Source organism: Balaenoptera ricei, chromosome 15 (assembly GCF_028023285.1).
Source record: "Balaenoptera ricei isolate mBalRic1 chromosome 15, mBalRic1.hap2, whole genome shotgun sequence".
In the NCBI taxonomy this organism is placed as follows: Eukaryota; Metazoa; Chordata; class Mammalia; order Artiodactyla; family Balaenopteridae; genus Balaenoptera; species Balaenoptera ricei.
Genome location: NC_082653.1, coordinates 82,408,356 through 82,431,202, shown reverse-complemented (window position 1 = coordinate 82,431,202; position 22,847 = coordinate 82,408,356). Strand labels below are relative to the sequence as shown.

The 22,847-nt window shown below is 56.7% G+C and overlaps 2 protein-coding genes and 1 pseudogene across 8 annotated transcripts; 2 read left to right on the top strand and 1 right to left on the bottom strand.

Moving 5' to 3' along the window:
- Window positions 1-622: 622 nt before the first annotated feature.
- LRCH4 (leucine rich repeats and calponin homology domain containing 4) lies at window positions 623-13,104 on the bottom strand. Of its 2 annotated transcripts, none has more exons than XM_059896999.1 (18): window positions 12,709-13,102; window positions 9,106-9,250; window positions 8,820-8,946; window positions 8,519-8,624; window positions 4,775-4,911; window positions 4,540-4,655; window positions 4,300-4,399; window positions 3,967-4,057; window positions 3,797-3,873; window positions 3,628-3,689; window positions 3,398-3,520; window positions 3,218-3,286; window positions 3,021-3,124; window positions 2,805-2,888; window positions 2,497-2,582; window positions 2,215-2,352; window positions 2,045-2,122; window positions 623-737 (listed from the first exon to the last, which is right to left on the bottom strand). In XM_059896999.1, exons 1-18 carry the CDS (start codon window positions 12,926-12,928, stop codon window positions 633-635), a joined length of 1,968 nt encoding a protein of 655 aa, XP_059752982.1. In that variant the 5' UTR covers window positions 12,929-13,102; the 3' UTR covers window positions 623-632. The 2 variants fall into 2 exon arrangements, with proteins under 2 accessions (XP_059752982.1, XP_059752981.1); XM_059896998.1 differs by lacking the exon at window positions 623-737 and adding an exon at window positions 1,104-1,728 and having other exon boundaries at window positions 12,709-13,104.
- On the top strand, window positions 5,497-6,108 carry LOC132348904 (dihydrofolate reductase-like; annotated as a pseudogene).
- FBXO24 (F-box protein 24) lies at window positions 12,564-22,740 on the top strand. Of its 6 annotated transcripts, XM_059897001.1 has the most exons (11): window positions 13,464-13,483; window positions 13,960-14,600; window positions 15,678-15,776; window positions 15,874-16,057; window positions 17,036-17,274; window positions 17,513-17,747; window positions 18,708-18,866; window positions 19,085-19,206; window positions 19,426-19,557; window positions 21,617-21,787; window positions 22,116-22,740. In XM_059897001.1, exons 2-11 carry the CDS (start codon window positions 14,508-14,510, stop codon window positions 22,479-22,481), a joined length of 1,800 nt encoding a protein of 599 aa, XP_059752984.1. In that variant the 5' UTR covers window positions 13,464-13,483; window positions 13,960-14,507; the 3' UTR covers window positions 22,482-22,740. The 6 variants fall into 6 exon arrangements, with proteins under 6 accessions (XP_059752985.1, XP_059752984.1, XP_059752987.1 ...); XM_059897002.1 differs by lacking the exon at window positions 13,960-14,600 and having other exon boundaries at window positions 12,564-13,483; XM_059897004.1 differs by lacking the exon at window positions 13,464-13,483 and having other exon boundaries at window positions 13,701-14,600; window positions 22,151-22,268.
- The last annotated feature ends 107 nt before the right edge of the window (window positions 22,741-22,847 follow it).

The window sequence follows — 22,847 nt, the reverse complement described above, 5'->3', positions numbered from 1 at the left end:
CCAGGAAGAGGGCAGGTCAGGGCCCCGCGCCGCCCGCCGGGCCCCTCCTGGCTCCCACTCGGGCGCAGCCTCCCTCAGTGGCCCGCGCTGCCCTGCGCGCCCAGCTTGCGGCCCACCTCGCAGGGCTTCGCGGCGCAGGCGTCCAGCGCGTTTCCGGGCCACGTGGCGCACGGTCCCGCCGGGATCCCGCGAGCGCCCCCTAGCGGCGCGGACGGCGGGGCCGCACGAAAGGGTGAAAACGGCCAGAGGGAACTGGGGCGCCCGGACGTGGAGGCTACCCCGTCCCCGGCACGCAGCGCTCTCGTTCGCAGACACACACACACACACACACACACACACACACACACCCCTGAGGGGCAACCTAGAGGGCTTCCGGCTTCCGTTTATTGCACGTGACACAACACCCAGCCCCCAGTCTCCCATCCCAGACCCTCGACCACGCCCAGAGGCGGCCTCGCGCCTTGCTGGGCCAGCCTGCTTCCAAGCTCCCGGGCAGACAGGTGCCCGAGGCACAGGGCCAGGCCCGAGGCCGCCCTCACCAGTCCTCGCTAGAGAGCAGAGCCCAGGCGTGGCTGTCTTCTCTGTTCCTGGGGTTCCCGCCGGGTCGGGCCCCTGCACCCTGACCTCAACCCCTAAGGCCGTTCCAGCAGTGCATGGATGACAGCAGCGATGTAGGGGAGGCCCCTTCCCGGGGCCCCCTCCTCTTCCAGGATGTGGTGGGGCTGGCACAGGGACTCCTAGGGGGAGGGGCCCAGATTAAGTTCCCCTTGTCACCTCCTCCTTTCAGCTGTAGGGTGGGAGACCACCCTAAAGGAGCCTGGGCAAAGGGAGCTGACAGGATGTAGCAGGCAAAGGTCAAGGGCACCCTGGACGTGGCTTGGGGACAAATGAGATGCAAGGAAGCTGCCAGAGGATAACAGAAGGAAGATGACACAGGGGGCCGCGGCTCAGAGGAAAGGACAGACCTGCCATTTCCAGAGGGAAATGTTGGAGTAGGCAAGCTGGCACATAGAGCCCAGGGGAGACGGCCAGGGATGGGCCCCCGGCACAGCAGGAGCAGACGCAAACACACACACACACACACACACACACACACAGGCAGCCACGGTCTGTACAATTTATACAAGAGACGGAGACCCAGCCTGGGCCCCTGCATCCCCTACAAATATAGAGTTCTCTCTACAAAATATAGATAATTTAGCCCCCTATAGCAGCTGGGGGGGGGGGATGGTGCAAGGAGGAAGGTTAAGACCTACCCTCTAGGGAAGCAGAGGGCAGGGCAGGGAGAGGGCTTAAAAGGCACCATCAGCACTGAGAGGGGAGGGGCTACAGGAGGGTGGCCAGAGGCTGGGGGCCCAGGGTCTGGGGGCACCAGAGTGGGGCCTCTGAGGTCAGTGTTTATGAGGGGAGGGGGGTTCACTAGTGTCTTTGGTAGGGGCTGAAGGCACCACCGGTGGGGAAGGGGGTTTGCACAGGAGTCTTATAAATAGAAGTAGGGCAAGGGGGTAGGGGTAGGGGTGACTTCAGGTCCTAGGAACCCAGGAGCCGAGTGTAGACGACACAGAGCAGCAGCATGAGGACCACGTAGAAGAGGATGAAGCCTCCCAGACCAGAGGGGGGCCAGAGGGGCGGGGGGGACCTGCCCCCCGCCCGCTTCACAGCCTCCAGGGTGGTCCACAGCCCCTGGGCAGTGCCCTGGAGGAGATCCGAGGGCGAGCACAGGTCAGCCTGGGAAGGGAGAGTAGGACAGATGGACAAGGACAAAGGACAAAAGACGTCAGCAGCAGCAGCAGCAAGACAATCCTTCCCACCCCCTGCCCTCACGTGCCAGGGCCAGAGCCACGCCAACATGCAGAGTGCAGGGAAGGGAGACATGCAGGGGAGACATGCGGGACAGGGCCTGGCGGATGTGCTTCCTGCTGAGGAGCAGACACCCCCCGTGAATGGAACCCTGCCATCCATGCAGGCTGCCCCGCTGAGCCCAGGACACTGCACCCTTTGTAGGAGAGACCAGCCCTGGGCCCCTGAGGACACACCCCCATACCTCAGGAACCCCCATTTTTCGACAAGCTTCTAAGAAACTCTCCACATTCTTCCGAGACTTGAGGGCACTGAGTTTTGGCTGGGGGTGGGTAAGAAAGGAAGAAGAGAGTAAGGGGGAGGCCCCAGGAGTCCCCATCCCAACCCCTACTTCCTGCCTGGGCCCCAACTGACCACAGCAGGTGAGGGCACGTGAATGAAGGGCACGGAGCGGGGCCGCAGCTGGTTGGCCAGCTGACAGAGGATGACCCCACTGGCTAGAGCCTCTGCCAGGTCCTCGGGCAGGGGCCGCTGCAGCTGGGACTCAAGCACCTGGGAGGCAGGGGAAGGAGGGGGAGAAGTCAGGGTCTCCAGGGGAGGTACCAGGGTAGGCAAAGAGGCTGTTGAGGGAAGCCGGGAACCTCCAGGCGCCATGTGGAGCCCAGGCTCCACCCACGTAGATCCCACCTCTCATACCTGGCGCAGCTGAGCCATCACCTCCTTTTCGTCCAGAAGCTGGGGGGATCGCCGAGGTCTCAAGACAGAGTCCGGTGAGGAAGGGCCTGGAGACAGAGGAGGGTGTGGGGCCGCCTCCACTACGCACCATCGACTTTGTAGCCGGGTCGCAGGGTCTGGCACCCACATCGCCTGCCTCTGCGCTTGTGGGATTTTCAACACAATGGGACAACTGACCAGAGAACTCCCAGGCCCGAAGGGACAGCCCCAGCACCGGGGTTAGTGCTGGACTAGCACCGGGTTAGTACTGGGGAGGAGGGAAGACCCACCTGAGCTGCTCTGAGAGGAAGAACGGAAGAGGAAGCTGTTTGGTCTCTGAATGGAGCTGAGCGGCCGGGCAGCAGGTGCGCTCGCTGGGGGCCGGGGCCGGGGGCAGGAGAAGCATCCCTCAGTGTCCTACTCCTCCCTCAGGCCACCAGGTCTCAACCCCCCCCCCACCACCACCTACACAGGCCCGCACCCTCCTCCCAGCGCCGCCGTCCCACCTGGTCCCGCCGTAGGAAGGGGCTCCTGGGCGGCGGAGGCGGGGGTGGGAGCACCCTGCCCCCCCGCAGCTCCCAGCTGGGTGGCACTGGACTTGGGCGTGCCGCTGCGGAGAGACAGAAGGGGAATCGGGGGGATGCTCAGGGGAAGGGGGCGCAGGGCGGGGACCGAGGGAGGCGGAGTCCAGGAGGACACATACTTGTAGGTGGCCTGAGCGGACGAGGCGGCAGCACCCCCGCCAGGAGCCCTGACCCCCAGCTTCGGAAAACTAGAAAATGAAGGTGTGGGGTCAGCAGTGCCAGGCGGGGCTCCGCCAACCCCGAGAGGCAGGGAAGCTCAGGAGGCCTCACCGCCAGGGCAGCTGCTCCCACGCCCACACCTGTCCTTCCTTGGGGAACCCCACACGCCACTCTGCTGCTGCTGCTGCTGCCGCCGCTCGCGCTCCTGCCACAGCTGCAAGGTGTCTGGGCGCCGCCTCTCCTCCCCTGACGGCTCCTCCCGCCTGCGGGGCAGAGGCAGGATGACAGGTGGAGCGGGGCCGGAGGAGAGGGCAGAGGGCGGCGCGATGGAGTACAGGGAGGAGGCGCCGCCTCAGGTGGCTCCGGGTACCTGCTGCTTGGTGCCCTCTCCCCATCCCCTGCCACAGGGCTCGATTCTGGTGGCCGCTGCTCCTGAAGAAAGAACAGCAGAGGGGCTGAGGGGGTTCCCCGAGCCTGCACTGGCTCCCCTCCTCCAGCTCTCTCATGGTAGATGGACAGGCAACGCGGGCTCCCCTCACCTCGCCAGCACCTCGCTCTTCGTCCTCCCCAGGGACGTGGCTGTCGATGAAGTCAACCTGCTCAGGGTCTCCGTCAGCTGGAGAGAGCAGTGCGCATCAGCGAGCCAATGGGGGCGCTTAGGCCCTCGTCCATGCCCCCCTGGCCCCTAGCCCGTGACCCCACTACACACCAGAGCCATCCTCCCTCCGCTCCCTGGGTCCCCGAGGCTCCCGGGCCAGCTCTGAGATCCGGAACGACAACTCGGAAAATTCATCTGTTGACTGTAAATGCAGAAATGCAGATAGGAGACAGCCTCTCTGGAGTCGCGGGGCCCATGGGGTTCAGGGCCTCAGGCTCTGCTGCTGAGCCAGACCTTCCCCGCGAGATACTTGGGCGAGCGAAGGAAGAGGACTCCAGCCATCACCGGTCACTCTGAGCTTTAGAGGTAGCAGGCGAAGGGCCCCGGCTCAGAGGTTCCCCTGGGCCTGAGATCCCCCATGATCCTTGGAAAGGAGGCCCTTACCTCATTTCCAGACCACCTCTTGCTGCCACTGTCAACGCTGTGGAAGCCTGAGTCCAGCCCTCCGTCATACCGACGTCCCGGAAACAAGTCCTCAGCGGGGCTGGGGCCAGCCAGGGAGAGCTGGTCAGCCCCATTCTGGGCAGCAACCCCGTCAGCCGCCCTCCGGAAACCATGGGGTCCCTGGTGCTAGGAAGGGGTTTAAGTATCCAGGGGCTTCCTTCCTTCCCACTTGCAACTTACCAGGGGCTGAAACTCGGGGGGCGGGAAGGGGCCAGGTCCCCCAGTGCAGACCCCCCGCGCCGCCCAGCCTCTGTTGACAAATACTTGAAGATGTGAAGTTTCCCCTTCAGGCAGATCTAGGTGTGGAGGCGCATGGGGGGTAGTTAGGGGAAGAGAGGGGGGCCTCCCAGATCCTTCTTGGCTACCAAAGGGACCTATGCCCCCAACTCCTGCCCATTCTCGGGCCCGTCCTCACCTGGGCAGGCGGGCTTTGCAGGGGGTTGCTGTCCAGCAAAATGACCTGCAGGTGCCTGAGGCGGCAGAAGGAGACCGGGATGCGGGAGACACGGTTACAGGAGAAATCCAGGCGGACAAGAGGAAGGTCTCCCAGCTCTGGGGGTGGGTGAGGGAAGAGTTAGAAGCATGCCCCGGGGCGGGGCCTTGTGCTCACTTCCGCTGCCCCCTGCTCTGGCTGGTGGGTCACCCCTGGGGCCGCCGCCTCTGCCCTGGTTGGCTGAGGGCGCTCCCCAGGAACCACCTCCCTGCTCCTCTTCCCGCTCAGACCAACTTCAGCTGCTGCCCACCCCACATGCTTCCCTCGTCTTCTCCTCCCACCCCACCGCCGCTTCCTCCTTCTCAAGTGTCCATCACAGGGCCCAAACCAAACTGTGCCACCGCGTTGCTCAAAAGCCTTCCAGGATCTGCAGCCGGGGCTGCTGCGGGTGAGCGGGCTGCACCCTGCACAAAGGCACGGGGAGAGGGGGCTGCGACCGTACAGCGCTCCGCTAGCCAAGCCCGGGCCCACCCACAGGAGAGGGCACCCTTCTCCACTTCTCAGAAAGGCACAGCTGGATTAGTGGTGCCCCGGGACACAGAATAAGAATAAAAATCACTGCTCTGAAAAATTCACGCCAAGCTGGCAGGTAATCCCCGTTGTCAGTGTGACATGCTAGCTCAGAAGTGTTTTCTGCCGCTATCATGGTTCGTCCGCTAAACTGCATCGTCGCTGTGTCCCAGAACACGGGCATTGGCAAGAACGGGGACCTGCCCTGGCCCCCGCTCAGGAATGAATACAGGTATTTCCAAAGAATGACCACAACCTCTTCAGTAGAAGGTAAACAGAATTCGGTGATTATGGGTAGGAAAACATGGTTCTCCATTCCAGAGAAGAATTGACCTTTAAAGGACAGAATTAATATAGTTCTCAGTAGAGAACTCAAGGAACCTCCACAGGGAGCTCATTTTCTTGCCAGAAGTCTGGATGAAGCCTTAAAACTTATTGAGCAACCAGAATTAACAAATAAAGTGGACATGGTCTGGATAGTGGGAGGCAGTTCTGTTTATAAGGAAGCCATGAACAAGCCAGGCCATCTTAGACTATTTGTGACAAGGATCATGCAGGAATTTGAAAGTGACACATTTTTTCCAGAAATTGATTTGGAAAAATATAAACTTATCCCAGAATATCCAGGTGTTCCTTCTGATGTCCAGGAGGAGAAAGGCATTAAGTACAAATTTGAAGTATATGAAAAGAACAATTAATGTGAAAGTGTTTTCTGATCTATTTCAAGACTCCTCCTCCCCCCGAAAAAATTATGTATTTTTTGTTGTAGAGACTTTTGTTGACTTTAGATCTATGGATAATTATTTCTAAGCAAAGTACTTTTATTCCCCATTAATCTTAACTAGACTGTATCAGATACCATTTGTGAAACATTTCTTGCTGTAACTTCCTGAATTCCCATCAACAGTCAAGAATAGGTGACCAGCACTTGCCTAGGGCGGAATATCTACCAAGACAGCCCAAAGTGGGAGAGTGCCCTGGCAGCATGAGTTGAAACCAGAGCCTATAGAGCTAGGAGCTAGGCAGATGGGTCCAAGGTCAGAAATGGATTATAAACAGAACAGCTAGCATTCAGTTATTAAAATTAGATCAAAAGAGGGACTGTGAATTACTTTATATGACACTTCTGACAAAAATTCTCTTCACTCAGACCAGGAGTCAAGAAGTTGAAAAATCCAGGATATTCCTCAGGGATAGTAAAGAGGCAGGTACAAGACTACCATTTCGGTGGTTAAAAGAGAAGGTCTGAGACCTTAAAAAACTTTGTTTCTGATCTTCAGTGAGATCGTGTGGGGTGTTCCAATGATAGAACAAGAACTGGCTGCTCTTTACAAAAAAGAATAATCTAAAATCAAGCATAATGGCTAAAATTAAAAATTCCAAGAGGTAATAAATTGAGAATGAATATTGTTAGAAACCAAAAATTAGCAAGTCAGAAACTAAACTTCACAGAATTAAAAAATGAAAATTAAAACATGTTTTACCCAACACGTTAGCAAAGATTTAGATTAAGTATCCAAAAAAAAATAGCATTTTCTGCCTTATAAATTGGTACAACCTTTTTTAGAGTGTAAGTTAGCAACATCAATTAAAATTCAAAATATTCTGGGTTTGGACCCAGAACTTCCACTTCTAGAAATTAATCCTGAACAAAGATATGGACCCAAGAGTATCTGTTGCAACTTTTTTTTTCAAACTTGGAAACAGCCCAAATGTTGATTAATAAGAAATAACTAACCAATATGTCTATAAAATGTAACATCTACAGCAGTTAAAAAGAATGAAGTACTGACAGGAAAATGCCAAAAATTGCTAAGTAAAAGAAGCAAATGTTTAATAAATGTTCATGTGTGGGAAAAAGAAAAAAAAAAAAGAAAAAATCACTGCTCTCTGGTCAAGCACCGTTCCCTGGTTAAGGAATTCATGATCTGGCTCCGCCCATGTCTCGCACCTCGCTGCCCACCCTCACACCGTATCAGACAACCCTCCACCCCCTTTGCTCTGGGCCTCTCCACATGCTGTCTGCTCAGGTAGGAGAACCCCATTTTTCTGTCCATGCACCTTTCAAGGTTCAGCTCAAGGGTCATTTCTTCTATGAAATCTTTCTAAACACTAGGTTGGAATTTATTGCTCCTTCCTCTGGGCCCCCAGGGCATTTTGCTGGGGTCTCTTTTATGGCCCAGAGAGAGCCCTGATCAAATGCTTATTTGTACCCCTACTGTCTTAGAAGGAAAGAAGGAGTTGGGGGGAGCCTAGAGAAAATGGATGGCCACCTGACTCCCCTCTCTTGTTCTTCAAAACCATGGGTAGCATGGCCCCAGCCTTCCCACCTAGCCCTGGCTTGCCTTTCCAACCACGTCTGTGCTGGACCTCCGTGTTTTACACACAGGGTTGCTTCTGCCTGGGTTGCAGAAGGATGGAGAACTCTCCTTCAAAGGTCAGCTCCTGCTGCACCTCTGGGCTGACTGAGGTCTCCCCCAGGTCCCTGCGCAGAGGCACACGGCTCCCTCTAGCCCCTGCGGCGCTAAGTTTCCTGTTCTAGTGCCTCCCTCTGCTTGTCTCTCCCCATTAAGCCATTAAATCTTAAGAGTTGGCCCCAGATCTGAGTGACATCACTCACATCTACCTGGTCCCCACCTAAAACACAGGAAACCCACACACACAACAATGCTGGCTGAATAAAGGAAGGTGTGCCTGCTTTGGAGCAAAGGCTATCAAGTGTCGGGTACATCACAATTAGCTCATTAAAATGGGGTTGCCTTAGCTCCAGCTCACTGGTTCAGAATCTCTGGGGAGGCAGCACAGGACCTCACCTGACTCAGGTTTTGAGAGCTTCGTGGGCGCTAAGTGGTGACACTGGGTGACCTTGAGGGCTCCTCTTGACCGTGAAATTCTACAGGGTGCCGATGCACTCACCACTCCCCTTCCTGTACCTTTCCCCACATTTGTCAAGTACAGCTAATAACCCATGCCTTGCCAGCCTCAGAGGGTTGCTGGTCAAGAGCAAAGAAAATAATTTACAGTGTGTCTCATACATTGCAAAACCCTGGGCAACTAAGGCATTATTTTTCCTTGAAGATTCCCTGTCTGTGACTCCTCCAAGGTAGATACACACACACACACCCTCACACCCCTCCAGTTCTTCCTTTTCCTCACCGTCAGGCAGGGTGCTGAGCTGGTTCCTCCGCACATTGAGATCCCGCAGGGAAGGGAGGCCGCACAGCTCTGCGGGGAGAGACTGCAACTCATTGCTGCTCGCATCCTAGAACGAGGAAAGAAGTAGGGAAGGAGCCACAGACCCGGAGCATCAGAAACTACCTCCTGGACCTGGCCGCCTGCTTTAGTCTCGGCTTTTCCCCTAGGGCGCATCCCTCCTTTCCCTGCCCTCCCCTGCCCCCCAAAGGCCCCTAGTGCCTGGCTCATCGGTCCCTCTTGTCACCCTGCTCCCCATCCTCACGAGCTGTCGCAGGCTTGCCAGGGCGCTGATGTCGGGAGGTAGGGCCCCCAGTTTGTTGTTGCTGACAATGAGCACTCGCAGGGGCAGCTGGCAGATGTAGGGCGGCAGCGATGACAGCTGGTTTCGGCTGTGGGAGGGAGGAGGGCAGTGGGCTCACCCTCCAGGCATGGCCTCCCAGCGTCGCTGTCCTTTCAGGGTCACCGGGAGGGTCACTCAGGGTGCCGTTCACTGGTACTTGGGGCCGAGAAGGACCACCCCCTACCCTCCGGTGGCCCTGCCTCCCTACCTGAGGTTGAGGTAGGTGAGAGCTGTGAGATTCCCCAAGGCTGGGTTCAGGCACCTCAGACAATTGTGGTAGAGGCTCAGACCCTCCAGGGACACCAGCTGGCACGCTGCCTCTGGCACCTCGGGGAACCGGTTCCGGGACAGGTCTAGGGGAAGCAAGTGTCAGGAGAGAGCTTGCAAAGACACAGCCCTGGACGGGAAGACCTTGAACTTCCCCAGAGCCAAGGAATTAGACCTATAAACCTGGACCCTCTAGAGCGAGAAGAAAGCCTTCCGTAACCTGGAGCCCATTCCAAGCATAGCTAGAGCGGCAAAGGGAAGGCAAAGGCCTTGGGGTCACTGGGCTGGAGAAGCCTAGACTTGGGGGAGGGGGGCGAGCCATGAACACCATCTTCAAACACACAAATGCAGGGCTATTTTACTGTAAGAGTGGCTAGATTCTATAACTCTTGTGGTTCCTGTTGTTCTGTGATGCCTGGAGAGGTGGAAGGCAAAGGTCATAGGAGAAGGCTGGTGCTCCAAAGGAACTAGCAAGGTGATGGGCTGGGAGGTTCAAGGTAAGAATATGAACAACCCCTGGGGGACACGACCGAGAAAGCTCTTCCCTCCTAGGCGCCCTGTCTCCCAGCCTCTACCTATTTTCCACCAAGGGTTATTATAGCCTGGCTCTAGAGACCTGACACTGGCCACCAGTTTTTCACCAGCCCCTGGGATCAGCAAGCCAGGCCCAAGGGACTATGAAGTTACAGATTGCCAAGGACCTGGAGGGAAAGGCAAGTGGACCAAGCCGGAGGCGGGAGGTGGAGCCCCAGGCACACCTTCTTCAGAGCTGGCCTCCTTCCTGCTTCTACTTCCTCTCTCGCCGACCCAGACTTCAGACCAGCTCCTCTACCTCGAGTCTTGGGCACGGGCGAGGAGTGGAGAGGGTGGAAAGGACGGGAGAGTCTACTACCATCCTTTTCTCTCAACCAGTGGCTTGCGAGACCAGCGCGAGGAGCCCGGCACGGGGCTCCTGCCTGGCTGGAGGCCCTCACTGCTTAGACGGCTACAAGCCCGGCTTTGTGCTCCCTCTGCGCAGCCGGTACTGCGAGGGGCCCAGGGCCTGCTGGGGAAGTCCCAGGGGACAGAACTTGGGGGAGCTTCTTAGAGGGCCCTCTCCACGGAGGGGCAAGCAAAAGCCGAGGGGAGGGGAAGCTGGGGTATATCCCCCAAGGAAATGAGTCTTGTGACAGGAAATGAAGTAGAAATAACCTGTCAGGTTCTGTCTCTGGGCCCTGTGTTTACCAGGGCAGACGACAGCCTGACGCCCCAGGAACCCTCTCTGCTCCCAACCCTGGCGTGCACAGAAAAAAGACCTGTCACAGGAGAAGACAGTTCCAGAGAGGGTGGGAGGATGAGATGCAGTCCTCCCGCCCCCCCCCCACCTGCCCGCTTTCTCTGCATCCACAAATGTGTGTGCCGCACGCGCATGTGGATGAGGGGGGTGGAGGGCAGGTTCCGATGGGGCGAGCCAGGGAGCAGGGGCAGAAGCTCAGAGCGGGCGGAAGGGAGCGGAGCGGGGCTGGAGGAGCAGCGCACAGGAGGCACAGGATGTGGTCTGTGAAAGAATGAGCTGCACTTCTCTTTTGTGAGAGCAGCCCTTCCCCCCATCTCAGGATTCATCCTACTATCAGGGCCCCGGGACCGAGTCCAAGGGACATCAGGGACCTGCGCCACAGCACACGCGCAAGGAAAACGCTGGTTCAGAAAGAGCTGCGGAAGCAGGAGGAGAGGTTCCACATGATTCAGTCAGCAGAGCTTGAAGTTTTTAGTCTGTCAGGGTTGAAGGGCGAGGAAGTGTGGAGAGCAGGGTATGGGCAACAGACTGGGTTCCTGTCACTTCCTCTTTCCACCCCAAGCTACAGGCACCCTGCTTGGGGAGAGGGGCCGGAAGAGAGAGTTCTGGACGAGAGCGACCCACCTGGCCTAGAACTTGGGCCCTGAAAGGACTGAGGATTCCTGTGTGGAGAGCAGGGTAGAGAGGGGTTCTCAGGAAGCTGGGATTGTCCCGCTTTCCCAGGAGAACGGGCTTCACCCTGAGCCGGAATGCTGGGGGAGGAGGCGGAGAGGGGGTGGGAGCTGGGAGGGGGCCCGGGAGTTCTTGGGAGTTCTCCCCAGGCGTCCACTCACACAGACAGAGCCCTAAGGAAGTAAAGAATAACATTTGGTCTTTGTCAAAAAACAAGCAAGGGGGAGGGGAAAGGGAACAGACGGCAAGTGTCACACAGCTGCTGAGGTCAATCTGGAGCTGGGGGGTTAGGCGGCTCGGGGGGACTGAGAGGGACAGCAGTGGCTCCCGGGTGCCCTGAACTCACTGGCCGCAGAATGGGCGAGTGAGTTTACCTAGCAACCCAAGACAAGTGGAGTGGTTTCAACTGGTTCTCTCCAGAACAGTCGAGGAAAGAGTGTGTGTCGGTGCCCACTAGGGTGTTTGCAGGTGAGCAGGCACCTGCTGGGGGGCAATGCAGTCCCAGGGCACTGTCATCAGGGGGGCAACTCTCATCCAGCCCCAAGTCCCACCCTGGGCTCGGCTGGGGTGGGGCTTTGGGAATGCAGTCCTCCACCCCTCTCCCAATCCCCACCCCCCAGCTGCCAGCCCAAGGTCAGAGTTTGCCTCCTGAGCAGCTGAGGCCTGACTCACTTGTCACAGTGGAGTCCCTGCACCCTACCATCAACAGACACCAGGGTGGAGGGAGCATGATTAGAGGAATCCTATGGGTGGGGGACTAGGAAGGACAGTTGGACCGTCTCTAGCTTCCCAGCACTCCTAACTGGGAGATAAGATTTCCTTCCTTTCAGCAACTGCCTCAAGTCCCTCCCCCCTGGGGAAAGCAGAAACTGAAATGGGAATTCTAGGGTCTCTGTGAGATCACAGGCTCCACAGTGACCTCACACACGCAAGAAGGAGGAGGAGTCGCAGATAAAGGAGTCAGGGATAATAGGAGGAAGAGCTCGCGGAGAAAAGAGTTGGGGGAGGTGGGAGATTTGCTTTTTTCCCACAGGCTGGCCGGGGGAAGAGTGGAGAGTCAGCGGCCTTAGGGGGCGGGACTACAAGCAAAGGAAACAGAAACTTGGGGCTGTCAGGGGCAAACGCATGGAAGCGGGGGGCCTGGGGCTGCTCTTATCTTGGTGGAACAGGGGAAAGAGTTGGAGACGAAGTGGAGAAAGAGAAAGGAGTCATTGGGCGGGCTCGTGGGGGCTGCTTTATGGAACGATCAGAACTGAGGTTGAAGAGGTCACGCAAATGAGCCAAGCAGGTGAGGGGCAGGACCATTCTACAGGTGCGCAGATATGCAAATAAAGAGAAGAGGGGCGGGGTAGGGGGGGCGCTCACGACGCTCGGCCAGAGACTTTTGAGTGTTCCGTGCAAACGAGAAAAGCGCTCATTGTCTAGTAGTTCTTAAAGTGGGGAGGGGGTGAGCAGACTTATGCAAATCAGCAGAATCTAGAACTCCGACGGCCAGGTGATGGGGCGGGCCAGACTCCAGGGCCCGGGAAGAAACAAGCGAGGGGCGGGGCTATGCAAATGAGGGTCCCGGCCGGGCTCGGAGCTGGGTGCACTCACCAGCCTGGGTGATGTCTGACAGGTCGTAGCTGCGGGCCGCGCCCCGGGGGAAGTGCTTCAAACGCCGGTTAGACAGGTTCAGGGTCCCGGTGGCCACGGCCTCCTCTAGGGCCCGCTCTGCACTGCGGCTCCCGGGCAGACCCGGAGACCCTGGAACGGAGGTCGTGGTCGCCGCCTCCTCACCCCCGGCGGCGAGAGAGGCCGCTACCGCCGCCGCCATCCGCTCCCGGCGGCTCCCGCTGCCTGACTGACGGGACCGGCAGTCCCTCCTTGCCCCTCCCCCTCCTCGGAGCCGCCGTAGTCGCTTCCAGGGGGAGGAAGCGGGCTCAGGGACCCGACGGACCAATCGGGATCCCGAGACTCGTCGGAAGTGGCTAATCAGAACCCGCCGGCGGGGTGGAGACTCCGGCGCTGGAGTGAGGCGAGAGAAGGGAGGGGGACTAGAATAGAGTGCTCGCCAACGGCCTACTCTCCAGGCCGGCCCGCCCCGCGCAGCCGCATCCAATCACAAATCTCAGGAGTGGAGATGGAGCCAATCAGGTCCAATCAGGAGGAGGGGACGTCGGCCCTCCACTAGAAGGGCTAGAGGCCGAGAAACGCAGACCCCGGTCATCTTCCAACGAAAACCAATCGCAAGCCAGATACAGGCGAGTGACGGTCAAGAAGGCCAATTAGACCCCCCGGAGGGAACCTGGCCCGGCCTCTTCTCTGAGGGACGGCTCTACCTACGAATACCATGGGCGAGAAGTCGGTCCCTTCGCTAAGGAGGAGGCGGGTGAGTTAGAACTTTGAGGTTGAGGTAAAGAATGTGAGTGCGGCACGCTGGGCTGGCTGGAAGCAGTGCAGGGACTGCAGTAGTGTGTGCGAGCTGGACGTGTTAGGGAGCGAGCCAGCTTTGAGGGCGCCAGGGTGACCGTGGGGATGGGGGGAGCGGGAGGCAAGGTGATGCCTGAGGCTAGTGTACAGGGGGTTGTTGCAGCCGAAGGGACCGTGGATGCCATTCTGGCTGCGGAGACCGAGGCCCCGCGACAATCTCCGGAGTCCGGGCGGACCGGTGGCTTCCCAGGGGCTGGAGAGGCCCAGCTCAACTCCTCGAGGGAGGGTTAAGGGAGACCGGGAAAGCCTCGAAAATACCGCCCGGCCTACACCCCTGCCCAAAGGAGCGCGCCTGGGCAGGAATTGTGATGATCAGACCTGGGGGGTTAGTCTAGAAGGGACCGCCTCACCTAGAAGAAGTCCTCCGTTTTACAGATGAGGAAACTGAGGCGGAGGGAAGTCGATGAGCTGTCAAGAGCAAACAGCGGGTTACTGACAGCTCGCACTAGAAGCCACGCTTCCCCCTGCATCAGCTTTTGCGGTGGACTTTTTTCTGTTCGTACCCTATTCTTTGCCTCCCGAGGTGAAATGGAGTGGATCAACGGGACCCAGTAACAAGAGGAAGCTGCAGATACTTGTTCCGTCTGCTGAGAGATCTTAGTATCCTGTTAGGTGGCATAAGGACCTAATATAATCCACTTCATTGGTTAATAGTTGCCAAGCCACAAATAGCTGAAGGTTCTTTCCCATAAGTCACATCTCACACGTTGACATTCCGAGACATTTATCGAATTTTTAAAGTTCCATCCTACGTGTCCCAAACTAGCTGTTTACTAGTCCTTCTGAATAAGGGAGTTTGATTGGATGGTTGACCGTCTTTTAGCTAACACAGAAAACAGATGAGTCTATAATACGATGCAGCTGAGGGCTGTTGTCCAGGCCTGGATTCCTCAGAGTTCCTGGGAGAGCCAGCTACTCCTTGGATGGATTGGTGTAGATCCTCTGCCCCTACGTGGACAGACACAGCCCCAGCTCCTGCTGTTTCTCATCCGTGTCATCCCCCTCCCCCCATAAGAGTAAGTTAATAGCTTAGACTCCGGGAGATAACCTAAGCTTTCAGAGTAAATCCATCCCTTTCTTCCACCTTAAGAGGTTGCCCTTCATACATGCAGTCATGTTACTGTCCCAGGAAAGCAGTCTGCTTTTGGATGTGTTTTTCCTGAGTCTGTGCTCAGCTGTGCCCACTTTCATGTGATGCCTGCTTTCATGAGATAGATGGTCTAATTAGCAGGGTCACCTTGCCCCCTCACCTGTCAAACTGAGTTTATACTGTTTTTTGTTTTTGTTTTTTTGAGTTTATATCCTTGAGCTACAAATCCCCTGGAGGCTCTGGCCTGCCGAGATGTGAAGAATTCACCAGTGTTTCTCTACACTTAGTGCTAAAAGGGTATCACGTGGAAAAACCTCCTACTACTCCCTGAAAGTAAAGGCCTCGTCTACCAGTAGTTCACACTTTATTGCTCCTGTCCTGTGCATATCCCATGAGCCACTGGGTGGCTAGAACTGGGCTAGAACCAAGGAGCTAAGAGAGAAAATCCCGGGCAAGGTTGGGGGAAATAGGTCACAGTGGCTGGGTGGTGAGGTCACAGAGAGGTTTGTCTGACCCAGACTCCATGGGGGTGGGGCCTAGGAGGCAAAGGGGCCCCAGAGGTTCCCCAAGCCCAGGCAGGGGCCATGGTGTGGGAAAAGCAGCAGGGACAAAGGCCAGGGAGCTGAGTACAAGGGGCCAAGGGGCCCGGAGAGATGAGGGCAGGAGCAGGGAGGGGGCAGTCAGAATGGTGAGGAGAAGCCGGAGACGGAAGCTGCAAAAAGTCACCGGGCTCTGCAGACTGGAGGAGGGGCTCAGGGTGAGGGGGCAGGAGGCGAAGCAAGGGAAGGGCAGCAAGATGGCAGCCAGAGAACAGGGGAGGGGTTATGTGGAGAAGTTGGACAGGGAACAAGGCAGACAGGGAAGGGTAAACCCACAGACCTAGAGAGAAAGATGGGAGGATTTGACAGCCCAGAGCCCCCAAGGTAGTGGTTAATAAGTAGTTAACAGAAGGAAGAGGCATGACCCTCATGGAACCCCTGTGCACCCAATTCTCCTTGAGTAGGTGAAGCGGAGCTGCCCTTCATGTGGCCCAGAGCCTGGGGGTGAAGAGAAGAAGAGGAGAGGAAAACCTACATCTGTTCAGTTGTTCCCCCCAGAGCTGGTGAGTCCTTGGGGGGGCAGGTTGGTGCTGAGAATAAAGGACTGGGGGCCGCTGAGGGGCCCCCATGACCCCTGCTTTCCCCCTCCTGCCCCCACAGGTGGACCACATCATCTCATTCCTCCCAGTCAGAGATGTAGTCTCTCTAGGCCAGACCTGCCACTACCTCCACGAAGTGTGTGACTCTGAGGGCGTGTGGAGACGCATGTGTCACCGGCTCAGTCCTCGCCTTCGAAAGCAGGGTTCTGGGGTCCGGCCCTGGAAGAGAGCTGCGATTCTGAACTGTACACCTTCCCGGGAACTTCTAGTTCTCTCTGCTTCTGTCCTACCTTATTCTGGGATCCCTCCTGCCCCATAAAGTTGCCTGATGACCTCAGTATTCCCAGCCAACCTTCCAGGGCCCCTTTCTCTGGAAGAAACTTGTTAGATTTAAACATACTCCAACAAGGACTTACTCCAAGTCTCTAGAGCTGCTCTCGGACAGACATTGTCACCCAGAGCCCCCATTCCTAGCATCCCTGCCAAGTTGCCCACCATATTCAAGCTCTTCCAAATCTTACCTTGAGACATCCTCCTCTCCCAAAACCTGGAGTTTTCCCTCCTCTAAACCAGGATTTTTCAACCTTGTCACTATTAAAACTTTGAGCCAAATAATTCTTTGCAGGGGGCAGGTGCTGTCCTTTGCATGGTAGGATGTTTAGCAACATCCCTGGCCTCTACCCACTAGATGCCAGTAGCACCTCCCCCAGTTCTGACAGCCAATGTCCCCGAGGGACAAAAATCACCCCCAGGTTGAGAAATATGCTCTAATCCCCTCCCTTCCCAGGGAGCCCCTATCCAATAACTTTGTCTCACACAACGGAGATGAAGGGAGATGCAGATAGCAGATCCAGAGCTAGGGGTGTGGAAAGGTTACTGGCCTTTCCCAGTCATTCCTTTTCACACCTCTTTCTGCTTTTCTATGCATTCTTATATTTCCTTTGATGTCTCTGATGCAAGTTTGGACCAAAGAAGTGCTCACTTAGAAGCATGTGTGTAGCCCTGGGCTGAGGTGGGGCAGAGAACTTTAGTTCAGACATGGGGCATAATTTCAGGTATCTTCTGAGCTTTCCACGTGCCCTTTGGAAGGGGTCTTTCCCCAGGCCTGGGGATGGGGAGGAGCTAAACACCCATCCATTGAGAAATCTTGCTTGCCCACGCTCTGTTTCATCTCCCTTGTGCCTCCCCGACCCCTTAAACCTCCCTCTCCTTCCCTTCTGCAGACACGAAGGGCCTGTATTTCCAGGCATTTGGGGGCCGCCGCCGCTGTCTCAGCAAGACTGTAGCCCCTGTGCTGGCCCATGGCTACCGCCGCTTCTTGCCCACCAAGGACCACATCTTCATTCTTGACTACACGGGGACCCTCTTCTTCCTCAAAAATGCCCTGGTCTCCTCCACCCTTGGCCAGATCCAGTGGAAGCGGGCCTGCCGCTATGTTTTGTTGTGTCGCGGAGCCAAGGATGTGAGTACCAGGACCCCGGCAGCTGAGACCCCACCTCTTTTCCGGGAACCCAAGGCCCACACCAGTCCTGAGGCGGCATCCTCAGGACAGCCGCCCTCCGATACCAGGAACTGGAAACCAAGTTCGCTTTTCCCAGCCCTGGACCCAAGTATCTCATCTCCCACCCCAGGATCCAGCTGCCCCAGCCTCATCCCACTGCAAGGCTGGAGATCCCAGACACCTTCGTCTTTTCCTACAGTTTGCCTCGGACCCGAGAGGTGACACAGTTTACCGTAAATACCTCTACGTGTTGGCCACTCGGGAGCAGCCGGAAGTGGTGGGCACAACCCACAGCCAGTCCTGTGACTGTGTCGAGGTCTACCTGCAGTCCAACGGGCAGCGGGTCTTCAAGATGACCTTCCACCACTCCATGAGCTTCAAACAGATTGTGCTGGTTGGTCAGGAGACCCAGCGGGCCCTGCTGCTCCTCACAGGTGAGGCTTAGAGCAGTGGTTTGCAAATTGTTTCCTGCAGCTTCTTCAGGACCCGCGGCAGCGGGTGGGGAAGGAGGCCTCTCACACTGGCCTCTGCATGCCACCTCGTCCTGGTCTCAAACCAAATAGCGCTGCTTTGGTCTGTCTGTCTCCTAGTCTAGGATTCTGCATAATGTGTCAGAGGAATAAAGGGCCCTGCTGCAAAAAAAAAGTGGTTTGGAACCCACCCATCAGTAAATGCCTGACTTTTTTGTTTTGTTTTGTTTGTCCTTGCCTCTCGGCTTATGGGATCTTAGTTCCCAGACCAGGGATTGAACCTGGGGCCACAGCAGTGAAAGCTCCGAGTCCTAACCACTGGACCGCCAGAGAGCTCCACTGATTTTTAAAATTCTAATCTCCCCAACCTCCATGCCAGGCACTGTACTTTATATGCCAAACTGCCCCTGTTTTCTGTGTTCCCTATACGTGACCACACTCCCAAGCCCCCAAGCCTGAGATCTTCTGGACTTCTTCTTTTTGTTTTGGCCTCACCACGCAGCTTGTGGGGTCTTAGTTCCCCAACCAGGGATCGAACCCAGGCCCCCTGCAGTGGAAGCTTTGGACCGCCAGGGAATTCCCCCCTTCTGAACTTCTTAATGCTAGGCAGGGCCCTGAATCCCCAGACATCATTCTTCCCGACACTCAAATTGGATTCCACCAAATCCAACTGCTCGATTTTCTCTGCACTCATCCCTCACACTGAAGAGCTCCCCTGGTTGATTTTCGGTGGTGAAGGCTGGAGGCTGGGGTACTTGAGGTCACTGCCCCCTTATTTCATCTCTACCCTTTTCCTTCCAGCCCCACTCTAGGGCAGCAGATGTCTCATCCTGTATGGCTTAGGGAGTCTCTTGGGAAGTGAATGTGGTTATTGGCGGGTCCCCTCCCCAACACGGTTGTCTGCCTCCCCGCCCCCTCCCCCAGAGGAAGGAAAGATCTACTCTTTGGTAGTGAATGAAACCCAGCTGGACCAGCCACGCTCCTATACAGTTCAGCTGGCCTTGAGGAAGGTGTCCCGTTGCCTCCCTCACCTGCGTGTGGCCTGCATGGCTTCCAACCAGAGCAGTACTCTCTACATTACGGGTAAGAACCACCTCCCTTCTTCTCCAGACCCCAGCCTTGGACAGACCTTCCAGATACAGAACCCTCCCTTATCCTTATTCCAGCTCTGTGGGGGACCCGTAGAGCATTTCTAGTGGGCGTGAGACTCCCCAGATCTTACATCTTTCATCCCAGGTAGGGCCCGATCCCTAGGAAATGGGTGCCCAAAGCTGCTGAGCTGAGGGCTCCCAACCCCCCAGACCAGGGGGGAGTGTATTTTGAGGTGCATACCCCAGGGGTGTATCGTGATCTCTTTGGGACCCTTCAAGCCTTTGACCCCACGGACCAGCAGATGCCGCTTGCGCTCTCACTGCCTGCCAAGGTAGGATCCTGGAGGGGTGGGGCAGACCAGAGGGGGCGGGAGCAGGAATCAGATGATTGATCAGGGAGGGACAAGGGACCCAGGGAGAGGGGTGACATAGAGGGCAAGACCAAAAGCGATCAGCTGGGTGTGGCAGGTTAGCAGTTGTGAGATTCTGGAGCTCAGAGTTCCCCTGGAGACAACTGAAGGCCCACTTCTCCTTTCTACCTTACCTCCTAGGTCCTATTCTGTGCTCTTGGCTACAATCACCTTGGCCTGGTGGATGAATTTGGCCGAATCTTTATGCAGGGAAATAACAGATATGGGCAGCTGGGAACTGGGGACAAAATGGACCGAGGGGAACCCACACAGGTGAGATTGCTTCCCAGCTACTCTCATCTTGCCCCCCTTCCTCTAATTCCCTGACCCCTGGATCTCTCCACATCTCTAATTTCCGTAGAATCCACTTTCTACTCCCTAGGATGTTAAGCCAACCAGTTTGTAATGCCTGTGCTACTGTATCTCACCCGGGGTTGGCACCACGAGGTGCATTCTGTGTGGCTCGTGCTATAAATGCAGTAGGAGTTTAGTGAAGCAGGGAGACCTGGGTGGGCTGAAGTAACTCCAAGAGGTGAGATGTAAGCAGGGCCTAGTGGGTTAGATAGGATTCAGGTGGGTACAGGGAAAGGCATCCTATGTAATGGGGATGGGGACGAAGCTTGCACATCCCTGGGACGGTGGAAGGCCCGGCCTGACTAGAGCAGGGTGTGTTTTGGAACTCGGTAGCTACGAGGTGGTATAGGTGTTTGCGAGCCTACAAAAGTATCGATTTGGGAAAGAGCCACTGCGGGTTCTGGAGCAGGAGAAGACAACCCCCTGGATGATGGAGAAGGGGTCACGTGGCCAGAGGGCACAGTGAGAGGCCCACCGGGAGGCTGCTGAATGACACCAGCGTTTGAGACAAGGGACTGGGGCTGGTACAGTGGCAGTGGGAACAGAGAGGAATGGAGACGTGAGGTGTTGTGAAAGAAGATGAACAGCCTCTGGAAACTGACTAGATATGAGGACAGTGGGGTAGGACAAAGGTGGCTCTGGCAATAGACGGTATCACCAGTAAACATGCCAGTGGGCGAGGAATGCTGGTTTGAGGAGAGAATGTGAATTTAGGCTTTTTCTTTGTAGTGAGAGTAAAACACTAAAGTAGAAATGTCTAGCTCGATTCCAAGTTGGAACAAGGTTGAAATGACAAAAGTAGAGACAGAGGGGCAAAGCTGGGTGGTCGCCACGATTGTGGGTGGAGGGACTGAAAGAGCTATCTCTGAGAGAGAGACACACCCTCAAATGCCACATCTCACAGGCCACGGGCACAGAAAGTTTTACCCAGGAGGGGGTGATTAATGGTGACAGTGATAGTGTAGGAATATGGTCCCTGACATGGAAGGATGGCTATGCCGTACTTTTCAGTGAAAAAAAAAAAAAAGAAATTCGTGAAATGGTTTACACAGCACAATCCCATTTTGGTTTAAAAATATACAACTTGCGTGTATAGATTTGCTGAGGCAGCAGTGAGGAAGAATATCCAGCAAGATGCTAATAGTGGGTGGTGGGGCTTCCAGTGATTTTTAAATGAATTTTTGCTTGCCAATATTTTATAATTGTCCTGTAATGGCTGTGAAATTACTTATCTATGTCTTCAAAAGTAAAGCGCTCACAGTCTCAGGAGCAAGCGTGCAGGAGAGGCCCTGGGATTTGGCTGCTGGGAGGTCCAGTGACTTTGGAGAGAAGTCGTAGCGTAGTGGGGAGAAAAGCCAGATCACAGAGGGTTCAGGCGAGACTGGCTGTGGTGAGACCAAGAATGCGGTCCACTTCAGATTGATCACGTAGCCAGTCCTACTGCCTAAAAGACAGAGGTAGGAAGCAGCAGGAATCAGGTGGAAATGCTTTTCCAAAACAGAGTGGCCATTTTGAAAGATAAAGATATGACAGACGGAAAATGCTAGAGACGGAAGGAAGGACGGACTCAGTGGGAGGCAGGTCCTTCCAGGGGCCTAACCTGGAATTGCACAGGGACAGGGAGGAAGGCTCTTCCTCCCCCGAGGCTGGAAGGCAGGCCTGGGGGGTGAGACCAGGGAGCAGAAAGCAGGCCCTGGCCTCAGGCAAGAGGCCTGTTTCCAGGGAGCCGAGAGGAGGAACCAGCAGCCATGCTAGTGCCCCTGTGGTCAGACTGGAGCTGCAGGAGAACCAAGGAGGAGTGATAGCTGCCCGTCTGCAGTCGGCAGGGAGGGCCTCCTTGGGGAGGGGGAGGGTACTCTGGGGCCCACCTCCTCCCTCTGCTAGCTTCCCTAGGGGAAGCTGTCACCCTTCTCCAACCCAGCCCCACCCCACCGTGCCTTGGTGTTCCCCACTTAGGGACCCTGCCCTGTGTTCTCAGGTACATTATCCGCAGCGCCCCGTCGCCCTGTGGTGTGGCCTCAACCACTCCCTGGTGCTGAGCCAGGGCTCAGACTTCAGCAAGGAGCTGCTGGGCTGTGGATGTGGGGCCGGAGGCCGCCTGCCAGGCTGGCCTAAGGGAAGTGCCTCCTTCGTTAAGCTCCACATCAAGGTCAGAGCAGTGTCCGGGGAGCGGGCAGCCAGGGAGGGCCAGAGCAGTAGAGCCCACAGGACTGTAGCTGGGGCTCCCACAGGGACCCAGGGACCCCGTGTCCCAGCACCACCCACCTCCCTTTCCTGCCACGTACCATGGCTCCTGGCTCTCTCCCTGAGCTGCCCCTGCTGGCCCGCTCCGACCTCACACAACCCTGGGGCTCAGCCAGCCAGCTCACTTGCTGGCTCAGGGCTGGTCTGAGCAGGAGGAATGCAACAGCTGGGGCTTCCTGGGAACCCCTTCCTGGGGCCCCACTCAGCCCCTCCCGCTCTGTCTCTCCTCCAAGGTCCCTTTGTGTGCCTGCTCCCTCTGTTCTACCAGGGAGTGCCTCTACGTGCTGTCCAGCCATGACATCGAGCACCAGCCCGCCTACCGGGACCTACCAGCCAGCAGGGCGGCGGGGACCCCCGAGCCCAGCCTGGGGGCCGGAGCAGCCCAGGACCCTGGGGGGGCGGTGGCCCGGGCCTGTGAGCAGTACCTCAGCCAGATCCACAGTTGCCCCACGTTGCAGGACCGCATGGAAAAGATGAAGGAGGTCGTGGGCTGGATGCCCTTGATGGCTGCACAGAAGGATTTCTTCTGGGAGGCCCTGGACATGCTGCAGAGGGCTGCTGGAGGGGTCGGCCAAGGCCCCCCAACACCTGACAGCTGACCCCCCTCTCCTGGCCTCACCCCTGGAGGGAGGGTCTGGCCCTGGGCCAGGGGCTAAGGAGAGGTGGAATGACAGCAATGAATGCTGTGTGTGTGTGTGCCTGGGGAGGGGGGTGCAGTGGGCTAGGGCCTGCTAGACATGCCAGGGTGGGCCAGGAGCTGTTTTGTACAATGTTCAGGGGGCTGCCCAGGAGGGGCCCCCAACCTGACTATCATGGACAAAAGATTTGATGGACAAATAGAATAAAGGCTGAAGTGAGGCCCGGTTTGTAACCCTGGGGCCTGGGAGGAACGTGGGGTGGGCAGGCAGAGTGGACGCAGCTCTGGCTGTCAGTTGCTGCAGACCTGACAGCACCTGGATCCTTCA